Genomic DNA, 24558 nt, shown 5'->3' on the forward strand with positions numbered 1-24558 from the left:
TAGGTTCATCATGATCTAGTAGCATGACTTCCAGAACAGGATTACCGTACCACTCTGGCGCGGATCTCACTCTGGTTGATCTACGAGGTTCAGTAGTATCTTGTTCTGAAGTTTCATGATCATCATCATTAGCTTCCTCACTAACTGGTGTAGATGTCACTGAAACAGTTTTCTGTGATGCACTACTTTCCAATAAGGGAGCAGGTACAGTTACCTCGTCAAGTTCTACTTTCCTCCCACTCACTTCTTTCGAGAGAAACTCCTTCTCCAGAAAGTTTCCGAATTTAGCAACAAAAGTCTTGCCTTCGGATCTGTGATAGAAGGTGTATCCAATAGTTTCCTTTGGATATCCTATGAAGACACATTTCTCCGATTTGGGTTCGAGCTTATCAGGTTGAAGCTTTTTCACATAAGCATCGCAGCCCCAAACTTTCAGAAACGACAACTTTGGTTTCTTGCCAAACCACAGTTCATAAGGCGTCGTCTCAACGGATTTTGATGGTGCCCTATTTAATTTGAATGCGTCGTATCTAGAGCGTATCCCCAAAACGATAGCGGTAAATCAGTAAGAGACATCATAGATCGCACCATATCTAGTAAAGTACGATTACGATGTTCAGACACACCATTACGCTGTGGTGTTCCGGGTGGCGTGAGTTGCGAAACTATTCCACAATTTTTCAAATGTACACCAAACTCATAACTCAAATATTCTCCTCCACGATCAGATTGTAGAAACTTTATTTTCTTGTTACGATGATTTTCAACTTCACTCTGAAATTCTTTAAACTTTTCAAACGTTTCAGACTTATGTTTCATTAAGTAGATATACCCATATCTGCTTAAGTCGTCTGTGAAGGTGAGAAAATAACGATATCCGCCACGAGCCTCAATATTCATCGGACCACATACATCTGTATGTATGATTTCCAACAAATCTGTTGCTCTCTCCATAGTACCGGAGAACGGTGTTTTAGTCATCTTGCCCATGAGGCACGATTCGCAAGTACCAAGTGGTTCATAATCAAGTGGTTCCAAAAGTCAATCAGTATGGAGTTTCTTCATGCGCTTTACACCAATATGACCTAAACGGCAGTGCCACAAATAAGTTGCACTATCATTATCAACTCTGCATCTTTTGGCTTCAACACTATGAATATGTGTGTCACTACTATCGAGATTCAATAAAAATAGACCACTCTTTAAGGGTGCATGACCATAAAAGATATTACTCATATAAATAGAACAACCATTATTCTCAGATTTAAATGAATAACCGTCTCGCATCAAACAAGATCCAGATATAATGTTCATGATTAACGCTGGCACCAAATAACAATTATTTAGGTCTAATATTAATCCTGAAGGTAGATGTAGAGGTAGCGTGCCGACTGCGATCACATCGACTTTGGAACCGTTTCCCACGCACATCGTCACCTCGTCCTTAGCCAATCTTCGCTTAATCCGTAGTCCCTGTTTCGAGTTGCAAATATTAGCAACAGAACCCGTATCAAATACCCAGGTGCTACTGCGAGCATTAGTAAGGTACACATCAATAACATGTATATCACATATACCTTTGTTCACCTTGCCATCCTTCTTATCCGCCAAATACTTGGGGCAGTTCCGCTTCCAGTGACCAGTCTGCGTGTAGTAGAAGCACTCAGTTTCAGGCTTAGGTCCAGGTTTGGGTTTCTTCTCTTGAGTAGCAACTTGCTTGCTGTTCTTTTTGAAGTTCCCCTTCTTCTTCCCTTTGCCCTTTTTCTTGAAACTAGTGGTCTTGTTGACCATCAACACTTGATGCTCTTTCTTGATTTCTACCTCCGCAGCTTTCAGCATTGCGAAGAGCTCGGGAATAGTCTTATTCATCCCTTGCATATTATAGTTCATCACAAAGCTCTTGTAGCTTGGTGGCAGTGATTGGAGAATTCTGTCAATGACGCAATCATCTGGAAGATTAACTCCCAATTGAATCAAGTGATTATTATACCCAGACATTTTGAGTATATGCTCACTGACAGAACTGTTCTCCTCCATCTTGCAGCTATAGAACTTATTGGAGACTTCATATCTCTCAATCCGGGCATTTGCTTGAAATATTAACTTCAACTCCTGGAACATCTCATATGCTCCATGACGTTCAAAACGTCATTGAAGTCCTGATTCTAAGCCGTAAAGCATGGCACACTGAACTATCGAGTAGTCATCAGCTTTGCTCTGCCAGACGTTCATAACATCTGGTGTTGCTCCAGCAGCAGGCCTGGCACCCAGCGGTGCTTCCAGGACGTAATTCTTTTGTGCAGCAATGAGGATAATCCTCAAGTTACGGACCCAGACCGTGTAATTGCTACCATCATCTTTCAACTTTGCTTTCTCAAGGAACGCATTAAAATTCAACGGAACAACATCACGAGCCATCTATCTACAATCAAGCATAAACAAGCAAGATACTATCAGGTACTAAGTTTCATGATAAATTTAGGTTCAATTAATTTACTTAAAGAACTCCACTTAGATAGACATCCCTCTAATCCTCTAAGTGATTACATGATCCAAATCAACTAAACCATGTCCGATCATCACGTGAGATGGAGTAGTTTCATTGGTGAACATCACTATGTTAATCATATCTACCATATGATTCACGCTCGACCTTTCAGTCTCCGTGTTCCGAGGCCATATCTGTATATGCTTGGCTCGTCAAGTATAACCTGAGTATTCTGCGTGTGTAACTGTTTTGCACCCGTTGTATTTGAACGTAGAGCCTATCACACCCGATCATCACATGGTGTCTCAGCACGAAGAACTTTCGCAACAGTGCATACTCAGGGAGACACTTCTTGATAATTAGTGAGAGATCATCTTATAATGCTACCGTCAATCAAAGCAAGATAAGATGCATAAAAGATAAACATCACATGCAATCAATATAAGTGATATGATATGGCCATCATCATCTTGTGCTTGTGATCTCCATGTTCGAAGCACCGTCGTGATCACCATCGTCACCGGCGCGACACCTTGATCTCCATCGTAGCATCGTTGTCGTCTCGCCAATCTTATGCTTCCACGACTATCGCTACCGCTTAGTGATAAAGTAAAGCATTACAGCGCGATTGCATTGCATACAATAAAGCGACAACCATATGACTCCTGCCAGTTGCCGATAACTCGGTTACAAAACATGATCATCTCATACAATAAAATTTAGCATCATGTCTTGACCATATCACATCACAACATGCCCTGCAAAAACAAGTTAGACGTCCTTTACTTTGTTGTTGCAAGTTTTACGTGGCTACTACGGGCTTAAGCAAGAACCAATCTTACCTACGCATCAAAACCACAACGATAGTTTGTCAAGTTGGTGCTGTTTTAACCTTCGCAAGGACCGGGCGTAGCCACACTCGGTTCAATTAAAGTTGGAGAAACTGTCACCCTCAAGCCACCTATGTGCAAAGCACGTCGGGAGAACCGGTCTCGTGTAAGCGTACGCGTAATGTCAGTCCGGGCCGCTTCGTCCAACAATACCGCCGAACCAAAGTATGACATGCTGGTAAGTAGTATGACTTATATCGCCCACAACTCACTTGTGTTCTACTCGTGCATATAACATCAACATATAAAACCTAGGCTCGGATGCCACTGTTGGGGAACGTAGTAATTTCAAAAAAATTCCTACGCACACGCAAGATCATGGTGATGCATAGCAACGAGAGGGGAGAGTGTGATCTACGTACCCTTGTAGATCGACAACAGAAGCGTTTGGTTGATGTAGTCGTACGTCTCCACGGCCCGACCGATCAAGCACCGAAACTACGGCACCTCCGAGTTCTAGCACATGTTCAGCTCAATGACGATCCCCAGACTTCGATCCAGCAAAGTGTCGGGGAAGAGTTTCGTCAACACGACCGCGTGGTGATGATCTTGATGTACGACCGTCGTAGGGCTTCGCCTAAGCACCGCTACAATATTATCGAGGACTATAGTGGAAGGGGGCACCGCACACGGCTAGGAATATGATCACGTGGATCAACTTGTGTGTCTAGGGGTGCCCCTTGCCTCCGTATATAAAGGATCCAAGGGGGGGTGCGGCCGACCCTAGTAGGAGGCGCGCAGGAGGAGTCCTACTCCTACCGGGAGTAGGACTCCCCTCCCTTTCCTTGTCCAAGTAGGAGAGGGGGAAGGAGAGAAGGAAAAGGGGGGGCGCCGCCCCTCCCTCCTTGTCCAATTCGGACTAGGGGGAGAGGGGGCGCACGGCCTGCCCTGGCAGCCCCTTCCTCTTCTCCACTTTAGGCCCATGAGGCCCATTAACCCCCCGGGGGGTTTCGGTAACCCCCCGGTGCTCCGGTTTTATCCGAAACTTCCCCGAAGCACTTCCGGTGTCCGAATATAGCCGTCCAATATATCAATCTTTATGTCTCGACCATTTCGAGACTCCTCGTCATGTCCGTGATCACATCCGGGACTCCGAACTAACTTCGGTACATCAAAACTCATAAACTCATAATATAACTGTCATCGAAACCTTAAGCGTGCGGACCCTACGGGTTCGAGAACAATGTAGACATGACCAAGACTCGTCTCTGGTCAATAACCAATAGCGGAACCTGGATGCTCATATTGGCTCCTACATATTCTACGAAGATCTTTTATCGGTCAGACCGCATAACAACATACGTTGTTCCCTTTGTCATCGGTATGTTACTTGCCTGAGATTCGATCATCGGTATCCCATACCTAGTTCAATCTCGTTACCGGCAAGTCTCTTTACTCGTTCCGTAATACATCATCTCACAACTAACTCATTAGTTGCAATGCTTGCAAGGCTTATGTGATGTGTATTACCGAGAGGGCCCAGAGATACCTCTCCGACAATCGGAGTGACAAATCCTAATCTCAAAATACGCCAACCCAACATGTACCTTTGGAGACACCTGTAGAGCACCTTTATAATCACCCATTTACGTTGTGACGTTTGGTAGCACACAAAGTGTTCCTCCAGCAAACGGGAGTTGCATAATCTCATAGTCATAGGAACATGTATAAGTCATGAAGAAAGCAATAGCAACATACTAAACGATCGGGTGCTAAGCTAATGGAATGGGTCATGTCAATCAGATCATTCACCTAATGATGTGATCCCATTAATCAAATAACAACTCTTTGTTCATGGTTAGGAAACATAACATCTTTGATTAACGAGCTAGTCAAGTAGAGGCATACTAGTGACACTCTATTTGTCTATGTATTCACACATGTATTATGTTTCCGGTTAATACAATTCTAGCATGAATAATAAACATTTATCATGATATAAGGAAATAAATAATAACTTTAATATTGCCTCTAGGGCATATTTCCTTCAGGTTGTGCCCACCTCGGGTGCCCCCGGACCACCTCTTTGCTTTATAAATACCCCAATATTTCAGAAACCCTAGGGGAGTTGACGAAATATTCACCCAGCCACCGCAGAGTCCAGAACCACCAGATCCAATCTAGACACCATCACGGAGGGGTTCACCACCTCCACTAGTGCCTCTCCGATGATGCGTGAGTAGTTCTTTGTAGACCTTCGGGTCCGTAGTTAGTAGCTAGATGGCTTCATCTCTCTCTCTCTCTCTCTCTCTCTCTCTCTCTTGATTCTCAATACAATGGTCTTTTGGAGATCCATATGATGTAACTCTTTTGCGGTGTGTTTGTTGGGATCGATGAACTTTGAGTTTATAATCAGATCTATCCTTTTATATCCATGAAAATATTTGAAGTTCTTTGATCTCTTTTATGCATGATCTCTTATAGCCCCGTATTTCTTCTCCGATATTTGGGTTTTGTTTGGCCAACTTGATCTATTTATCTTGTAATGGAAAGAAGTGCCCGGTAGTGGGTTCAATCTTACGGTGCTTGATGCCAGTGAGAGAAAGGGAACCGACACGTATGTATCGTTGCTACTAAGGATAAAAAGATGAGATCTATATCTACCTCCATAGATAAACGGATCTCGTCTACATCATGCCATCGTTCTTATTGCATTACTCCGTTTTTTCATGAACTTAATACACTAGATGCATGCTGGATAGCGGTTGATGTGTGGAGTAATAGTAGTAGATGCAGGCAGAAGTCGGTCTACTAATCTTGGACGTGATGCCTATGTAATGATCATTGCCTGGATATCGTCATAATTTTTTGAGGTTGTATCAATTTCCCAACAGTAATTTTTTCACCAACCGCTTCGCTATTTTTCTCAAGAGAAGCCACTAGTGAAACCTACGACCCTCGGGTCTCTTTCTCATATTATTTGCCTTCGCGATCTATTTTTATTTGTTTTTATTTTCAGATCTATTAAACCAAAAAATCCAAAAATACCTTACTGTAATTTATTTTATTTGGCATTCGATCTATCAATATTTACAAGTCTCTCCCGTCAACACGCCATTTCTGGCGCCGTTATCCGAAAGGGATTGACAACCTCTTTAACACCTCGGGTTACGAGTGGTTGTTATTTGTGTGCAAGGGCTGATTACGTTGTGTTGCTTGATTCTCCTACTGGATCGATAACCTTGGTTTCATATCTGAGGGAAATACCTACCACCGCTGTGCTGCATCATCCCTTTCTCTTTGGAAAAAAACCGACGTAGCTTCAAGCGACATCAGTCGCGCCGTCGTGCCGCCGACAAACGCATGAGCTCCATGCATCTTGGCATCTGCTCTCCTCCAAAGCTCCAACATTCAGTCTTGCCAACATCCCTGCTAGGCGCTGGTGCATGAGCCCCCTGCCTGCCGGCCTGATTTTCTGTAGGACACATCACACAACACCAACAAGGCAACATAAGTAAACTAGCATCTTCCTCCAAATTCCCCATTTGATAAGCAATAGCCTGATTTCTTTCAGTTCCTTACATCTAGTGATAACTAATAGTCTGATTTTATGCAAATTGCAACCTAGGTAGTCATAGGCGGGGGAAATTAGACTCGGACAAGAGCTGTTTCGGTATTTAAAAGAAAAAGAGATGACATAGCCGAAGTTGAGTAAGACAATGTATTGCCCTTGCTTGAATTAGCTAACTTAATGGTGCTTCATGGTTTTGTATTGGCTAACTTAACGGTCCTTCATGGTTTGGTATTAGCTAACTTAATGATGCTTCATGATTGAATTGTATTTTGATGTGTGTGTCTATCTGCTCGCTCCATCTACCTTGCATCACATACTAATGCTTATGATTTAGATTTTTTTTTAACTCAGGCTCTTCTTTAGTTTGACCCGTCCGATAGTTTCTTTCAAGCTTCGCCATTGCACGCAACCAAACGCAGATGGCAAATTAGTGCATCATGGAGGGAGATAGTATGCTGACAACCAAACTATGCGCACAACATGATTTTCAACCTGCATCCTAAAATTGTGGGGAAAAAGATCTTACATTTCGAGATAGAGTGGCAATCTGCTTAAATTGAATAGAATAGGGATTTTTTTATTAAATTGGATATAATCTATCACCAACCAACACATATGCATAAAAATGAATTAACTCTTATTAGATCAGTAACTGCATAAATTTGAATTGTTTTACGTTTATAAACGGGTGGTTTCAGTACGTTTTCAGAGAAAGCAAGTGAGTAAGTGACTATTAGTGCACACGCGTTTGTATTAATCAACTAAGCAAGTGAGTAAGTCACTGCATTAGTGGACACGCGTTTATATCAAAGCAACTAGTTGGCTGGCAACAGCCTGGTTACTTGGACCACGGGAACGGCTCGTTTAGCATATGCGCAGCGGCATTCACATCTCGCACTGCGCTCCCCTATATAAACAGATCCCCGCTTGCCATTGCTTCCCACACACTCACAAATAGCACCATACACGACACGGACACGGACACGTACGCAAAACCTTCTTCCCAAATCTAAACCCCTCCTCCTCCCAAATGGCGAAGAGAAACCTCCTCCTCCTGGCGCTAATGGCGCTCGCCGCTAACATGGCATCCGCGTCGGCTACCACGAGCACGAGGAAGCTCATGTTCCTGGTCCAGCCCCAGCCGAACCTCCTCACGTACCACAACGGCGCCGTGCTGCACGGCGACATCCCCGTCTCCGTTCTCTGGTACGGCCGCTTCACGGCTGCGCAGAAGGCCATCGTCTCCGACTTCCTCCTCTCCCTCTCCGCCGCGCCCCGCGCGTCCCCGGCGCCGTCCGTGTCCCAGTGGTGGAGCAGCATCCACCAGCTGTACCTCTCCAAGGCGGCGGCCGTCGGCAAGAACGGCGAGCACGGCGCCGGCCCCACCAAGGCCGCGCGGGTGGTCCTGTCCGGCCAGGTCTCCGACGAGGCGTGCTCGCTCGGGAAGAGCATGAAGCTGTCCCAGCTCCCGGCGCTGGCGGCGAAGGCGAGGCCCGCCAAGGGCGGCATCGCGCTGGTGCTCACGGCGCAGGACGTGGGCGTGGAGGGGTTCTGCATGAGCCGGTGCGGCCGGCACGGGACCGTGGACGCCAAGTCCGGCACGGCCTACGTGTGGGCCGGCAACCCGGCGACGCAGTGCGCCGGGCAGTGCGCGTGGCCGTTCCACCAGCCGGCGTACGGGCCCCAGGCGCCGCCGCTGGCCGCGCCCAACGGCGACGTGGGCATGGACGGGCTCATCATCAACGTGGCCAGCATGGTGGCCGGCGCGGTGACCAACCCGTTCGGCGACGGGTTCTACCAGGGGGAGCGCGAGGCGCCGCTGGAGGCCGCGACGGCGTGCCCGGGGGTGTACGGCAAGGGGGCGTACCCCGGGTACGCCGGCCAGCTGCTGGTGGACGGCGCCACCGGAGCGAGCTACAACGCCCACGGCGCGCACGGGAGGAAGTACCTGCTCCCGGCGCTGTTCGACCCCGCCACCTCCGCCTGCTCCACGCTCGTCTAGTCGTACGGCGGCACAGTGGCAGCGACAAGTGAAGTGAGTCCAATCCGCTAGCTGCCCGTCTAGCCAAGAGTGTATTGGGTACAACTAGTACTGTACCGTAGTGCATATATGTGTGAATAGTTCGTATATGAGCTTGTGTTTGGATCTTCTCGTGCTAAATAAAAAAAATGTAAATCAGCCTTTGTACTGCACAAATGGAGTGTACACTAGTGGTAATTTTGTTTGTGTCGTACGGTACGGTGCGGAAGCGGCAGCACGTGAACGAATTAATCTCGAACTTGGTGGTGAAGCTTATCTTATCTTCCGAGCGGCGCCGACGAGGACAAGGGGATGCCTGCTTCGATGAGGGATAGGCCTCGACCCTCTGGTCCGACGTGTCCGTGCTGCACATTGCCGTACTGGACAACAGAGCGCCCGTCCGTGGGATGTGACACGTAAGACACGTTTCGGTGGTGACGCGTCACAGCATGTGTGACTGTGACCGAGAGTACTCTCTTTTTTCATGCTGCTGGGTGGGTTGTCTTTCTTGCGACTAGAGAGGTTATTATGGTCAAGCTTATCAGCCGCAATTAAAATAGTGAGTGATGCCCTTGCTGAGTACGAGCGTACAATGCCACGCACTGCTGTGTGGTTTAGGTTCTACTCCCTCCGTTTTATAATATAAGATCGTTGCTGTGTGGTTTAGGTTTTACTCCCTTCGTTCTATAATATAATATAAGATTATTTTACAAGCTAACTAGGTTCTACTCTCTCTGTCCTACTCTCTTCGTTCAGAATTACTTGTCGCATCTAGATGTATCTTAGTTATATATATATATATATATATATATATATATATATATATATATATATATATATATATATATATATATATATATATATATATATCCATTTCTTGAATATAAGATCGTTGTTGTATGGACAAAGAAAGTAGAGATTGCTAGCCTTTGTATGAAATATATTATACCCCCTAATTTAATACAGTCTCTTTTTCCTGCAAGAAAAAATAATTGAGTTGTGGGATCAACTATTTAGACTCATTTTTTGAGAAACACACGTAGTTTTACTCATACTCATAACAATTACATGTATATTGGTTTGGATATAAAATTGACAAAATTACAAAGTAACTTCTACAACTAATAATTTCATTGAAATCCTTGAAAACACCTTCTTTAGGGTATCAGACTTCGCTAAAGAGGTTGCAATAGATTTCTTTTTTGACAGGTAGAGGTTGCAATGGGTGAGGATCATTTATTTAGACATCTAGGATAAGATATGTTGGGCTGGGTTGGGCTTGTCTGAGCAAAGATCTATTGGGCCTTAATAGTGCTTACCTTCTCTCATGTTGTAGTGCTTAAATTTGCCAGATCTAATCGGGAGCCCCGGGAGCAACTAGTTAACGAGCGCTCCTTCGAGAGCCTCACAACTATCAGCGTCACTTCGCACGCTCTCAGTCATTCGCCACGTGTCACGCTCTGAATGCTTCCTTTGGATTTTGTTTTTTTATTTTTTCGCACGCGTTTTTGACTTTTTAAACGGTTTTTTCTGGGTTTTGGTTTTCTTCCGGTCTTTCTTACCTTTTCGATAAAAAAAATTTGAATTTTTTGCGCGAAAATAACGCATTTCCCCCCGCAAAAGTCATGCTTTTTTTCCACGAGAGGCACGGTTGTGCTTTAGCGAGAGTCACGGCCGTGCCTTCGGAAACGGAAAAAATGCGTTTTCTGTTTTTTTTCTTTCACGAGAGTCACGGTTTGCTTCCGTGAGAGGCACGGTTGTACTTTCGCGGCCGTACCTCTCGGAAAGGGAAAAACAAAACACGTTTTTTGTTTTTTTCTGTCGCGAGAGTCACGGCTTTGCTTCCGCGAGAGGCATGGTTGTGCTTTCGCGAGAGTCACGGCCATGCCTCTCGGAAAGGGAAAAAAATAAGTGTTTTCTGTTTTTTTCCTTCGCGAGAGTCACGGTTTTGCTTCTGCGAGGGGTATGGTTGTGCTTTCATGAGAGTCACGGTCGTGCCTCTCGGAAACGGAAAAAAACGCGTTTTCTGTTTTTTTTCCTTCCACGAGAGTCACGGTTTTGCTTTCACGAGAGGCACGGACGTGATTTCGCGAGAGGCACGGGCGTGCCTCTTTCGGGAAGGGAAAAAAACTATGCTCCCGCTTTCGGTTTTTCGCCCGGTTTTTTTTGTCCGGTTTTTTTGTGAGAAAAAAAGTTCGTCAAAACTTATCAACATGAGATCTAATTTTGAAGATCTCGACGCGAGGAATCCAACGATGAAAATGGTTCGAGATTTGGACGCACGGTTAAAAGATTAAACGTTTTGAATAAACGAATCTACGAAAAAAGGGAAAACTCTCATGTTGCGACAAGTGACGGCTGCATGTGAGCCATTTGTCGCGACCTAGGAAAGTGAAGTGTTCTTTCAACGAGTATTCCTTAATTAGTGATTTCAGGGAGCCCCTAGCTGACCCTCGCGTGCGTCAAGAAGACGAGCATTCGCGCATGTCGCGGTTGGATGGGCCGGCCCGTTTCTTGGCGTTACAGCGAGCCAGTGCCAAAAATCCCAAAAAAGAATGCTGTACGTAGGAATCATACTCCCAACCCAACGATAGAGAGTTAGCGTTCCTTACCACTGGAGCTGCTGCGTCATTGCAATTAAAACGCTGCGTGACTACTTGAGAGCTATATGTACTGACTGATCCAAAAAAAAAATTGACCATTGAACATTTTCTGATATACGTTGAACATTTTCGTAATATACAATGAACATTTCTCAAATACCCATTGAACCTTTCTTGTCATATATGCTGAACAATTTGAAAAATACATATTTAACATTTTTTTGTGATATAACCTGAACAATTTAAAAATACACATTGAACATTTATCTTTGGAGGGCAATTCCATACGATGAACATTTTTGAAAAAATGAATATATGCGCTGGACAATTTTCAGATACACACTGAACATTTGTGTAATATACAGTGAACAAAATTAAGAAACATAGTGAACATTTGTATATTCGTTGAAAAAACAAAGCTAAAAGAGAAAAACCAAAACCAAAAAAGGAAAACAGGACAAAACCCAAAAACCAGAAGAGAAACAGGAGAAAATCAAACCAGAAGAAATGTAAACAAAACTAGAAGAAGAAAACCGGAACAAAACCAGAAAAAAAAACAAGAGAGAAAACCAAACGTGGAAGAAAAAAAACTAACGAAAGAAACATCAGCGAACGAAAAAGAAGCATGCGAACCCCGTAGTGGGCCGGCCCAATATGCACGCGAACGAAACACCTGCGAGCGTTTCCTCGTCAGCTTGCCGCCCGCGCACGTCAAATAGGAATTGCCGATCTAGTCTGTCCTGGCCTCCTGGGATTCGTGGACGGATAGTCCACCTCCCACACACATGGAGCGCCCTTACGGGACTAACCCTAGAAAAAAGTGAACATGTATGAAATAGAAGATTTGTATGTTTTTGAAAAAACGAATCTTTTAAAAATTTGTGTGTTTTAAAAAAAATGAATTTGTTTTGGAAACACAAATATTTTGGAAAAAACACCACATTTTTTGAAATACGTCAACATTTTCAAAAATATGAAACATGTACTATGATATAGAGAAGATTTTTCCAAGCATCTGCATTTCTTGAATTAATGAAATAATTTTTAAAATTATAACATTTATTGAAATTCTGAATAATTTTCGAAAACGATTTTTTAAAGGAACATTTTTAAAAAACTCCTAAAAATTCAAAACACAGACTTTTTTGAAAAGTCCAGTTTGGTTCTAAAATTCAGAAGAACTTTTGAATTTTTTGAATATTCCTCATAAGATTAGTTTTTTAAAAAGAAAACCAAAAAAAGAAGAAAGAAACAACAGAATGAGCAAAAGAAACCATAAAAACCGAATCTAAACCTTCTAGAAAGTTCCCAATAGCAGAAATGAACCGGCCCAGCTGGCTAGGTCCTGTGCGAAGCCCCGACAGTTTGACGCTAAGCACATCAAATAAGGATTTCACCTATTTCATGTTGCGCGTTCGATAGCTGCCAATCACGTACCTAGTAGCCCCCGACGACGCTAATTGCGCATATCCAATAAGCATACTAGGGTACTAAAGGTTATGTGCTATTCTCTGCTATTTCTTGAAAAATGATTCTCAGTATTTTATCGTTGTTTATCATTCAGTTTTTTTCTTGGTTGGTTCTTTTGTATCAAATACTTCCAAAATCACAAAATGTTCCGGAATTTAAAATATTGTGAACTTCACGATACATGTATTTAAAAAAATATTATTGTATATAAGAAATACTCATGAGTTTCAATTTTGTCTGTGAATTTGAAAAAATATCTGTGAATTGAAAAATTATTCAGAATTTTGAAAAATAATCGCCAATTCTATAAATGTTTGTGCATTCAAAAATGTTCTCATATTCGAAAAATGTTTGCAAATTCAAAAATTATTCACACATGTGGAAAATGTCCATGAATTCAGAAAATGTCCACAAATACAATTTAAAAAAGGTGCATGAATACAAAATTATTCACTCATTCAAAAAAAAACTAAATTTTGAGAAATATTTTAGAATTCGAAAAATATTCAGAAGTTGAAAAAATATAGGGCACATTTATTTCGGTTTTTCGCCTTCTAGTTTTCTTACTACATTAAAATATCGATAAACAAGATCAAAAATAGAGAAAAATGAGGGAACTAAAAAATGACTTAAAGAAACAAAAACAAATATAAGACGAGGAAAAAGACAGACGGAACAACCAATTGGGCTGACCTAGTATGCATTTCCTTGCTGTCTATAGCCGGGCACACCTATGTCTCACTTACAACACAATTGGGTTTGGTGCATTTGCTAAAAAACAAATTTGGTTTGGTGCAAAAAATGGCATGCCAATATTTGGCATTTTGTCAAATATTGGCTACTAATTGGCCGGTTATCAAGTTGTTTTGCCTATCTCACATAAAGTTATTATTATTTGGCAAGTATTGGTATTGTCAATATTTAGCAATGCCAACATTTGGCTAGCCAAATATTGGTAGCAAACCAATCATGCTCTTACTACAAGACCGGTCAGTTTGTGGCAGCACGTGCTGCGCGTTTGCTGCTTTTTTTCGTTTGTTAATTCTATTGCATTTTATTTTCATTTATCTTTTTATTTTTTCTTTCTGGTTCTTCCATGTTTTTTCTTTTTTTGTTTGTTTGGCTATGTCTTTCCTTTTTCTTCCTTTAATAAACTAAGAATGTTTCATCATTTATTTATTTCATTAATACATTTAATCGATGAACAATATGTGTTTCTTCTGTTTACTTTTTCCGTTTTCTACTATTTTTTGTCTATCATACAAGAGTTAATCGTGTCTTATAATAATTGCCATCGTATATTTAAGAAAAAGTTCACCTTATATTAAGAAAATGTCAATGTGTTTAAAAATATATTTATTGTGTACTTAAAAACGGTTCAATGTATATCAAAAACATGTTCACTGTGCATTTTAAATTTATTCAGCGTATATCATAAAAATGTTCAATGTGTGTTTAAAAATTGTTCATTGCATATTAAAAAATCATATTTAAAAATTCAATATATATTTAAAAATTGTTTTGCATTTATAATAATTTTCAATATTTTCGGAATTTCAAAATTTTGTTCATGTGTTTAATATTTGTTAAATTTTTCTCATGTTTTGAATGTTTAGTTTAAAATTTAATTTTTTTACACGAGCACAAAACATGATTATTATTTTTTTTAAAAAAAATTGTGCACATTTGTTCCAATAAATGTTGAAAACCTGTTTTAAGAAATTGATCTACCCGCTGCTCTTAGCACTTCAAATTTAGTGTTGCGTTTTAGGCAACCTCAATCGCCATTTCGACTGCTAAGTGATGCTGTTTCTATTCCTCTGGGTCGGGAGTTCATCTCCATGGTCTACTCCCTCCGTCCCAAATTATGTGTTCGCTGATTTAGTACAAAGGGAGCGGTAATTCAATCCGAGCCTGGGCTCATGTGCACCTGATAAACAGTAAAATCAAAGGAGAATAATACAGAAAAATCTGATTTCTTTTGTATGCAAGATGCTTGAGTGTGCCAGATTCGTGCAAAAATTCATGGGTAAATGGCATTCGACAAGCTCATGGCAAAAAAGACAAAATGAGCTCTGAACAGTATTATTTTCACAAGCCCGAAATTTATCTTTTTTTTGCTGGGAGCTACTGTAATGTCCAAACTCCATGACAATTTGCACGACAACAACGGACCTGAGGGAGCATCTACAACTGAGAGCCAAAATGTTGTGTCCCAAAAGGAGTACTTTAATTTTGGTGATATATAAATTCCCTAGACTAGATGCCTCTGAATGGGCCAGCCCGTTGGCGTGCGCCTACAGCGAAAATTGGACTATTGGACAGATGTGGGCGTCCTACAACAAATACATATTGTGAATCTTTAAAAAAATGTTCACGTATTATTATTTTTCCTGATTTTGGAAAAATGATAAGGAAATCATTAAATGTTCGTGCACTCAGAAAAAATTTGTGAATGAAAATAATGTTCATGGAAAAGAAAATCATGTATTCATAAATATTCAATTAAGGTATATGATTCCCAAAAAGATTCATGATTTCAAAAATTGCGAGTTTCTCAAAAATTGCGAGTTTCTCAAAAATGTTCAAAAATTTACAAAATTGTTCACGAATTCAAAAAATATTCCTAGATAAAAAATGTTTGTGAATTCAAGAAATCTTTATGAATAAAAAATAGTTCAAAAGTTCATAAAAATATTCACGAGTTTGTAGAATTTTTTTACGGATTTAGAAAATTGTTCTAAAACTTGAAAAGATTTGCATAATATGTTTCTGAATTCATAGAATTTAATAAATGTTTGCATATTGACCGGGCCATAACGAAGCCGTTATGGAGAGTGTTTGCGTTGGGGTTGCTATTAGCGACCCACGCTGCAAATAATAATTGTTGAGACATAGGCAGCCTCGCCTGGGCTGGACTTGGCCGACCCAGCGCTCAGGAGGCCACCACCTTATTTTATTCCTTCTATTTATTCCGGATTTTGTTTTCATTTTTTCATTTTTCATTTTTATCTTTTTACTTCCAAATATTCTAAATTATTATACTACAAAAAAACTATACATAAACATTTGCAAAGTGCTAATCATGCAATTGAAACATGTTAAATGTGTATAGAGAAAATGTTTCTCATGTATACGAAAAATGTATTAAAAAAAAACAATTTGTATGAAAACAGTTGATGATGTATTTTTAAAATGTTAATCAAATATTTGAAAAATGTTAGTCAAGCGTCTAAAAATGTTAAATGTGTGTAGAATTATTTTTATCATGTATATGTAAAATGTATACGGAAGATATACAATGTGTATAAAAGATATTCATGTATTTAAAAAATGTTAAACGTGTATCAAATATGTTCTTGATATATATGAAAAATTTACGACATATATCAACTAAAAGTGTACATCACAAAATATGTAATTTAAATTTTTTAGTTCTGTATTTAAAAATATTAAAAAAAGTATATAAAAATGTTCCTAATTTTTTTTAAATGCATATTGTGTGTGGATTTTCTTATTGCCATTAAGAAAGCAGTCCACTGTGTATTAAAAATATATTGACCATGTTTTAAATTACAACTTTTCAAAAAGTTGTATTGGTAAAAAGATGTACATCGTCTGTTTAAAAATTCCAATGTCAACAAAAATGTTTTACGCGCACCTTAAAAATGTACATTTTGTACTAAAAAACAAAGGCATGGAGTGAAGAGAAAAGTATCCAATGAAACTAGTGAAGTAACCAAAAAACTAACCAAAGCTGAAGGAGAAAACAAATAAAATGAAAAATAAGGAAATGGGAGAGAACAAATGCAAAAGAAGGGAAACTGTGAAAACTGAAAAGGAAAAAAGAAACCAAATAAGAAAGAACCAATTAAATTCAAGGAAAAATCAAACCTAAGAAATGAGGAAACGGGAGAGAACAAATGCAAAAGAAGGGAAACTGTGAAAACTGAAAGGAAAAAAGAAACCAAATAAGAAAGAACCAACTGATTATATCACAGAAAGCGAAGAAAACTTAAAAAATGAGGAAAAATAGCGAAAAGTAAAAAAGAAACAAAGGAGACCAAAGAAAAAGAAAACCTAAGAAAACCATTTGCAAAGGAATAGAAACAGTAAAACGGAGTAAAAACAAGGTATAGCAAAGAAAAGTGAAATAAAAGTAACAAGTAAAAACCAGTGAAAGCCCAAGAAAGAAACAAAGAAATCATAAGTAAACATAGGAAAAAGAAATGAAAAAATCTAATGAAAATCGATAAAGAAGTAAAGGAAATAAAAAAGGCAAGAAAACTGGAGAAAATAAAGAAAACCAGCAAAGAAAAAAAGTAACAAAAAGAAAAAAAACAAAGAAAATGAGTAAAAACGATCGAAAAACCCACCCGCGAGCGAGTGTCTTAGATAAAAAACATAGTGAACAAAAAAAAAGTTTAAACCGCTCGGGCTAGTATGGTTGTGTGGAAAAAAACCCTGCAGTCAGATGGAGGCTGCTGTGCCTATAAGTTAGATATATTGTTCTCGCGTCCATAGCCCTAAAAAAAGTTCTGGCGTCCATAGCCGCGGAAATAGGAAATGCCCAAGCGAGAGTTCCTCGGGACGTTTTTGGTACCACAGGAAGTCCCTGTGTGCCGCTCATTGTGGCACTGTGTGTAGAGAGTTGTGCCGGTCCAACTCTCATTGGTTTATTTTGTTCTTTTTTTTTCATGTCTATTTCTTTTTGGAAAATGTTTGCATTTTTGAAATTGTTCAAAACTTCAATACACATTTTTGTATTACAATTTTGTTTTTACAAATGTTAAAGATACTTGCGTTTACAAAAAATGTTTGTGGAATATGAAAAATGGTTGCACTTTTCAAAAATTGAGTTAAACAGTTCATGTTTTGATTTTTTTTCACAAAATCACAAGAAATCGTGTTTTAAAAAAATAACGTTTTACAAAAATTGTTCACAATTGTTTAAGAAAATTCGTTTTGAAAATTTGCTCGGGAAGTGAAAAGAAGGTTCACATTAAAAAAATTATTCACAAATTTGATAAATATATCAAGTTTTTAAAATTTGTTCATAATTTTCAGAAAAAAGTTGTGTTCATCAAATATTGTTTAGTATTTTTTTTCTAAATTTCAGGAAATATAAAAAAATAGTAAACGGATCTGCTACTGCAGTCAGTTCTTATTAGTGAGAAAAACTCACTAGCTTCGCTAGCTAGCTACATGTGTCCAGATGTCGAGGGTTGGAGTTCGGTTTCTGTCAGTGGCTCCATTTGTTTTTGTGATTTTTACACCGCTTGCATCCGCATGGGTCGGCCCAAGTGGGGGACTCTCCTTTGTGAAACTCGAACAATTCACAGCAATAAGCGACACATAGGATTGTCTCAATTGTCTCAAAAAAAAAACATAGGATTGTCTCAAAAAAAGCGACACATAGGAGGTCCCGTCACTGCATAGGGTGAGGGGAGACTAGTAAAGACGTACCCATGGTGCACTTTGAGCCTGCCTAGTGGAGAAGTGGGGTGCCTATGTTTCGTTTCTTTTTTGTTTTTGAGTTCTTCTTTTTTCGTTTAAACAAAATTCAATGAAATGTTAGCGAATATGAAAAATGTTCAAAATTCCCGGAGTAGCTGAGCCTGGACGCCAAAACTTTCTTCTCATATGAAATAAGCATGATAAGCACGAACCATTTTTTTTTGCAAATAACACATGAAAGCCAAGTAAACTTATTACTGAGTGTACTCAAGCTAAATCATCATAATTTAGAGAACACAAATTCAATGTAAACAATCAATATTTACAAAAAAAAACAATTCAATGTCATGCTTTTTTTCAAAGGTTGCACTTACCAATAAAACTAACTTAAAATAATGACTAGGAACAAAATGTCATCCTCGGTGCTCCTATGATCCGTGCGTGCTCGAGGCAAGGTAGCGTCCAGGTGTGATGCGGTGAGATGAAAAGGACAAGATCGGGAGGCAACCATCCTGGGAGCAGTCTGGATGAAGGCAAGTAGGAAGAAGTCTTTCTTGACTCCGTGTGCAATGCTTAAGAGGAAAACATGGAGATTGGTCCCAAAGGTGAGATACCTACAAAGATGACGGGGAGGTCGATCCACTGGCCATGGATATTGTGGCGGTGCTTGTCCATCACACCTAGAATGCCCTCGAGCGCGGGCTAGGTGGAGCCGCTGTTGGTCATGGCGTAATCGAGCGATATGGGTCATGGTCCTTAGCGACGGTGTCACGTCTAGGGTTCCGGGAGACGAGGGGAAACAAGCCGAGTGGGAAGGGAGAGCCACAAGGTTGCTTGGGAGGGGGTCAGGAAGGAGCATCAGGTTCATGGCAAGAGTCACCAGAGAGAGAAAGAGAGGGACAAAAACCATGGTGAGACGAATGGAAAAAACAACGCGATGGGAGGAACAAAAAAACTAGTGGAAGGGAGGGACAAATGAAGGCAGACAAAACAGATGACGGGAGATGGATCTTTCCACTCTTTTAAGGTAAGTAGTGAGTCAACTGGCTTTTCTGTAAGAGACAAACCAAGGCAAGTCCTACCACGCATTGCGAACTACCATCTAAATGCAAGGGGAGGGGAGCGAGCAACTTAAACGGGGCCAACCCGTTTACCTTTTCAAATTTTCTTGGTTATGGAACCTTCGGGAAGGTTTTGTCCGATTTCTTGTTTTTCTTCTTCCTATTGTTTCTACTTAATGGGGTTCTTTTTTTCATCAAATTTTCATGTTTTTTCAAAAGTTTCCTTGCAAAGGATGTAAAAATTTAGCAAGAATGTCCGGGGTTTCAAAAGTTGTCCGCTCTTTAAAAAATTGTTCATGTTCTTCAAAAATTGTTTCAATTTTTTTAAAACAATCATGTTTAAAAAATATCAAATTTCTAAAGTAGTTCATATTTTCCTAAAAAGTCTGAAATTTTAAAAATATTCTTATTTTTAAAACAAGTTTGTGTTTCAAAAAAGTTCACAAATTCAAAAAATTTCTTCCTTTTTAAGAAATCTTAGATAAAACTTTCAATTTTTTAAAAATGTTCTTACAGTAAAATATATTCGTATTTCTAAAAGTTTTTAGAAATTTCGAAAAATCTTCATGTTTTCAAAAAATGTTCTAAAGTTTCAGATAATGTGCAGAAATTTAAAAAATTGCTCGTGTGAAAAGATATATTTGTGTTTTCGAAAAATAAGTAGGAATTTAAAAGCAAGATCCCAAATTTTAAAAAATGTTCCCTAGAGTACACCAGCTATAGTGTACTCTTTGCTGCGAGGTTTTTAATACATACTAGATCATTGATGGCGCGCGATGCTGCGCCCTTCTATTTGGATTTTTCTTTAATATAGATAGACATGATCATGACCATTAATTAGATTTGCATATATTGACCCATATATTTGTGAGCAACACAAGGGAGGTTAGTATTAATTGGTTTGCAAGAAGTAATGTGGCAGTATAGTATGGCAGGATAGAGTTTTATCTTTGGTCTAATGGGATTTAGTCGGCTCAAGGACAGTCAACATGTGATGGGGTAGACAATTATAAAATAACAAAAGGAAAGTATGATTCATAGTTGGGACTATAAATTAGTACATGATGGTTCAATTGGAAGGTAGAAAAATAGAACAACTATATGAGGCGCTGTTCTGAACAATAGCAGATAGCACGGAAAATAAATGGAGGGCAAGCAGATGCAATAGAATACCTAGCGAAGGATGGAGAAGCACAAGAGCGAGAAATAAAAACAAGCCAACACATTGAAGCCTGGACAAACGACATAACTAATTTAGTATAACACAGTAGCTCGGCATTGTATAAGACAATAACATGTGAAGGTCTTGCCTAAATGAAATCACTCAACAAGTGGTTTATAACATTTACATAAAGTCTATTCTAAGCTTATGAAATAACATAACAAGAAGCTGCCCAAAAGCATCTAGGAGTGGAATTACATGTTTTCTGATCCAAAAGAACAAAAAAGAAAGACCTTCGAGTCAAAATGATGCATAGAAAGCTTCACAAGAACATCAGTTGCAACAATGGACTATGGAGGTTAATGGTATCTGCTATAGTGAGTCTATGCTATGATACCGGTAGGAAAGACTATCAATTGCTGAGTAAAATGGTTCCTCTTGTGCACTCCATCAACATCCGGTATGCATGTTGTTAAGGAAATAAAAAAATAATGACAAAAGTAATATAAGGGCTTAACAAAGAGAGAGTTTTCCTGGACCAAACAATGGAGCCTGCCGCCGCGCATCATGGCTGCCACTTGTCATCACGAATGCTACCTTGGCCACTTGCCTCTTGACACTTGATGGTTTATTTGACACCAACGAATGCTTCTTCATGCAAGGAGTTTTGTTCCAGACCAAATTCTTATGAACCCAAAACTAAGCATAATCACATAGGCAAAAAGTACAGAATCAGTTCAGTTAGGAGTGAAAAGCGTTGCAATTTAAATCTTCAGCACATTTCAATCCATTAAGCACAAAAACAAACCATTGTAAATCAAGTGAAATTTCAACATTTGGCTCTAAGTAGATGGTCAATTTGTTCTTGTGAATTGAGCAAAAAATTAAAATGGCGGGTACATTTTTGCACAGAAGCATGTATGACAGAACTGTAAAACATATAAACCGTACCACCAAAAGTATGATTCTCATCAAACTGTGTGCACATCGTACCAGCTCTAGACAGAGAAGGGTGATGGTGATAATGCGTTTCACCTCCTGCACTCCCTCGAACGTTGCCTTACCAGGCTTAGCTGCTAATGTGAATTTTTTGCCAAGTGTAGCAATGAGTGGTCCAGCATACAAAAAAACAGATGTGCACACTGGTGAATGGAACTTAAATAGTAACATTGTGGATGTACATACCAAAACCATCTTATCTCATGCATACATCTGGACCACAAAGGTGATGTAACCCAATTAAGCTCCATGCACCTATAGTGAATAGGTTTAAGTTAACAACATTTTCCAGAAACTAAAGGCAATGAGTTAGTTAAAGCATAAGAATAGGTATTGAACAGTGACATGAGGAATACCGTCGCACGTAGCCCAAGTGTAAGTGCATCAGGTGCCCCCTTATTGGTTTGGAGTATTGAAGACAAATAGGTTGAGGAACTAATATGTTTATGAGTATACACAGGAGATAGAGTCCCTGAGGATTTGGTTTAACACATGAAAGATGACCCCTAAAAATGGATTTCTCCAAGTGAAGAATTTGGTGATGAAATTGGTACGACCTTTGAAGAAATTGATGTGAAGACTTTGAAGCTTGAAGACTTTGTTTTCTTAGTTTCTTTTCTTCTTCTTTGAGTCATTGGGAAAACCGTGCTGTTAAAGGGGGTCCAGGTGAAACATATTTCACATTTCCAAAGTGATGCTCAAACTTACTCAAACCCATACACAAAAGTCGCTTCGAGTGAAGCCTTTGGAAATCTTCAGTATAGCCGACGCATTTGCTAGCGACAGTGGTGTAGTTCATCTGGTCGCTGGCGAATTTGGTCATGTTGAGGAGTTAGGAGTTCGCCAGTGCGATCTGCCTAAAAGTGAGGAAATTGAGTGCCCCGATGAATTTGAGAGTTCAAATTCTGACCGTTGCTGCGCCGTGTGCCAGCTGTCAAGTGGATCCTTATCTCGACAATGGTCCAATCAGAGAAGGGCATTTATGAGAATTCATGTCGGGTTGCCCCTGGCTATAAATAGCCGCCCCACAACCACTTGTTAGTTGGCTGTTTCGAGAAAACTTGACACTTATCATTTGAGAGCAACCCATCCTCTCACGACTTTGAGAGAATCCTAAGTGAGGAAAAACCCAGAGCCAAAGTGATTGAGCATCACTGAACATATTAATCTGTGTGATCCAACGTCTGTTACCTTTGAAGACTGTCATTCTTCCAGACGGTTACGCGTCAAGTTCTGAGTACACCAAGAGTCATTGTGGTGCGCCGGTGAACAAGTCTGTGAAGGTTTTGGAAGTCTACCTTGAAGATTTACCATGAGTGATTGGGCGAGGTCTGCGGGCCTTAGCTCAAGAGGAATATGGTGAGGATTGTGTGTACTCTGAGTTGCGACTCGGCCGCCTCAACCAGACATACAACTGATGCAGCAACTGGAACTGGTCTACCAAATTGCTTCGTCTTCATCGAGCCAACTTGGTTTCAAACTCCTCACCCTCTCTTACATTATTCCGCTGCTGGAGAATTTGTGATCTATGCTCTAATGAATTTAAACTGAAGTATTTCATCAAGCTATCTTTCATTTCCCCAGTTCATATTCTTCATGCTTGTATGACTGTATGATTGCATGTTCTTTACTCTTCCGTATCTTGATTGCATGTACTCTGATTCTGTGATGACTTAGTTTCCCTTGCGTTTCTATCTCTTCACTCTAATCTTCGTCAAATTCTTTAGAGTTTGACAAATTTCTAAAAATCTCCCATTCACCCCCTTATGGGAGATAACCTGCACTTTAATTGGTATCAGAGCAAGGTACTCCCTTGTTCTGTGTGATTTTGGTTTAACCACCTGGAGTTTTAGTTATGTCGACCGCAGGTATGATCAAGGTTTCTGCCGCATGGCCCATCTTCGATGGCAAAAACTATCCTTACTAGAAGAACAAGATGCACATGCATCTTGAGGCAATCGACAATGATCTCTGGTTCATCGTTGAGAACGGCGTTCCCACTGTTGCTCCTAGCATCAATGCTGCTGATGTGAAGAGATTCAAGCAACTCGACTCTCAAGCGAATAACATCATATATGGACATCTCAACAAAGGGTAGTATGGCAGAGTGAGTGGACTAGAAACATCAAAGCTGATCTAGGACATGCTCTCCAAGGTCAATGGAGGAGTTTCCACTCAACGTGAATCTCGAGTTGATGTGCTTCGCAATCTCTTCAACCGCTTCAAGAGGCTTGATAATGAAGATGTTCAAAAAAAATTCTATCGCCTTACTAATATTTCCAATGAGCTACAAGCACTAGGTGCTACTGACATCACTGAACACAAGGTGGTGAAGAAATTGCTAAGATCTCTTGACAGCTCCTTTGACACCCTTGCCCTGATGATTCAAGAGCGTCCTGATTACAAGCCATTTGACCCCGCTGATGTTCTTGAGAGGCTCAATACTCATGAATTTCAGCAAGCTGAGAAGAGGGACATGTATGGTCACAGCTATGGACGACCTCGTGCTCTAAAGGAAAAGGATAAAGCAAAGGAAATTTCATCATCTGAAGAGGATGAAGAAGTGTTAGAATGCAGTACTGATGATGCTGAGGAAATCGGCAGAGAATTGGCTATGCTTGTGAGGAAGTTCCAGAAGTTCTCGAGAGTCTTCAAAGTACGATTCGAAGAACACTGAAGCTTCTGCTCGAGACTATGATAAAAGTACTTGCCACAAAATGCAAGAAGCCGGCCATTACATCACCGATTGCCCTCTCTTGAAAAAAGGCTCAAAGAAGAAAAAGTCTAGCAAGGATGACGATTCTGATGAAAAAAGAAGAATTCATCAAAGTATTCATCAAAGAAGAAAAGCACCTCCGATAGAGCTCGTGCTTTCATTGGGAAGGAAATGGATT

At 40.2% G+C, this 24558-nt stretch overlaps 1 protein-coding gene across 1 annotated transcript; it reads left to right on the top strand.

The window, feature by feature from the left end:
- Positions 1 to 7816: 7816 nt before the first annotated feature.
- On the top strand, positions 7817 to 9119 carry LOC123151116 (protein PHOSPHATE-INDUCED 1 homolog). Its single transcript, XM_044570888.1, has one exon. It carries the CDS (start codon positions 7923 to 7925, stop codon positions 8892 to 8894), a length of 972 nt encoding a protein of 323 aa, XP_044426823.1. The 5' UTR covers positions 7817 to 7922; the 3' UTR covers positions 8895 to 9119.
- Positions 9120 to 24558: the final 15439 nt, after the last annotated feature.

The sequence above is a fragment of the Triticum aestivum genome, chromosome 7A (assembly GCF_018294505.1).
Source record: "Triticum aestivum cultivar Chinese Spring chromosome 7A, IWGSC CS RefSeq v2.1, whole genome shotgun sequence".
NCBI classification, from domain to species: Eukaryota; Viridiplantae; Streptophyta; class Magnoliopsida; order Poales; family Poaceae; genus Triticum; species Triticum aestivum.

Bases quoted from the DNA above. Each gene is read 5' to 3' on its own strand.
- LOC123151116 (XM_044570888.1), top strand. From the start codon at position 7,923: ATGGCGAAGAGAAACCTCCTCCTCCTGGCGCTAATGGCGCTCGCCGCT.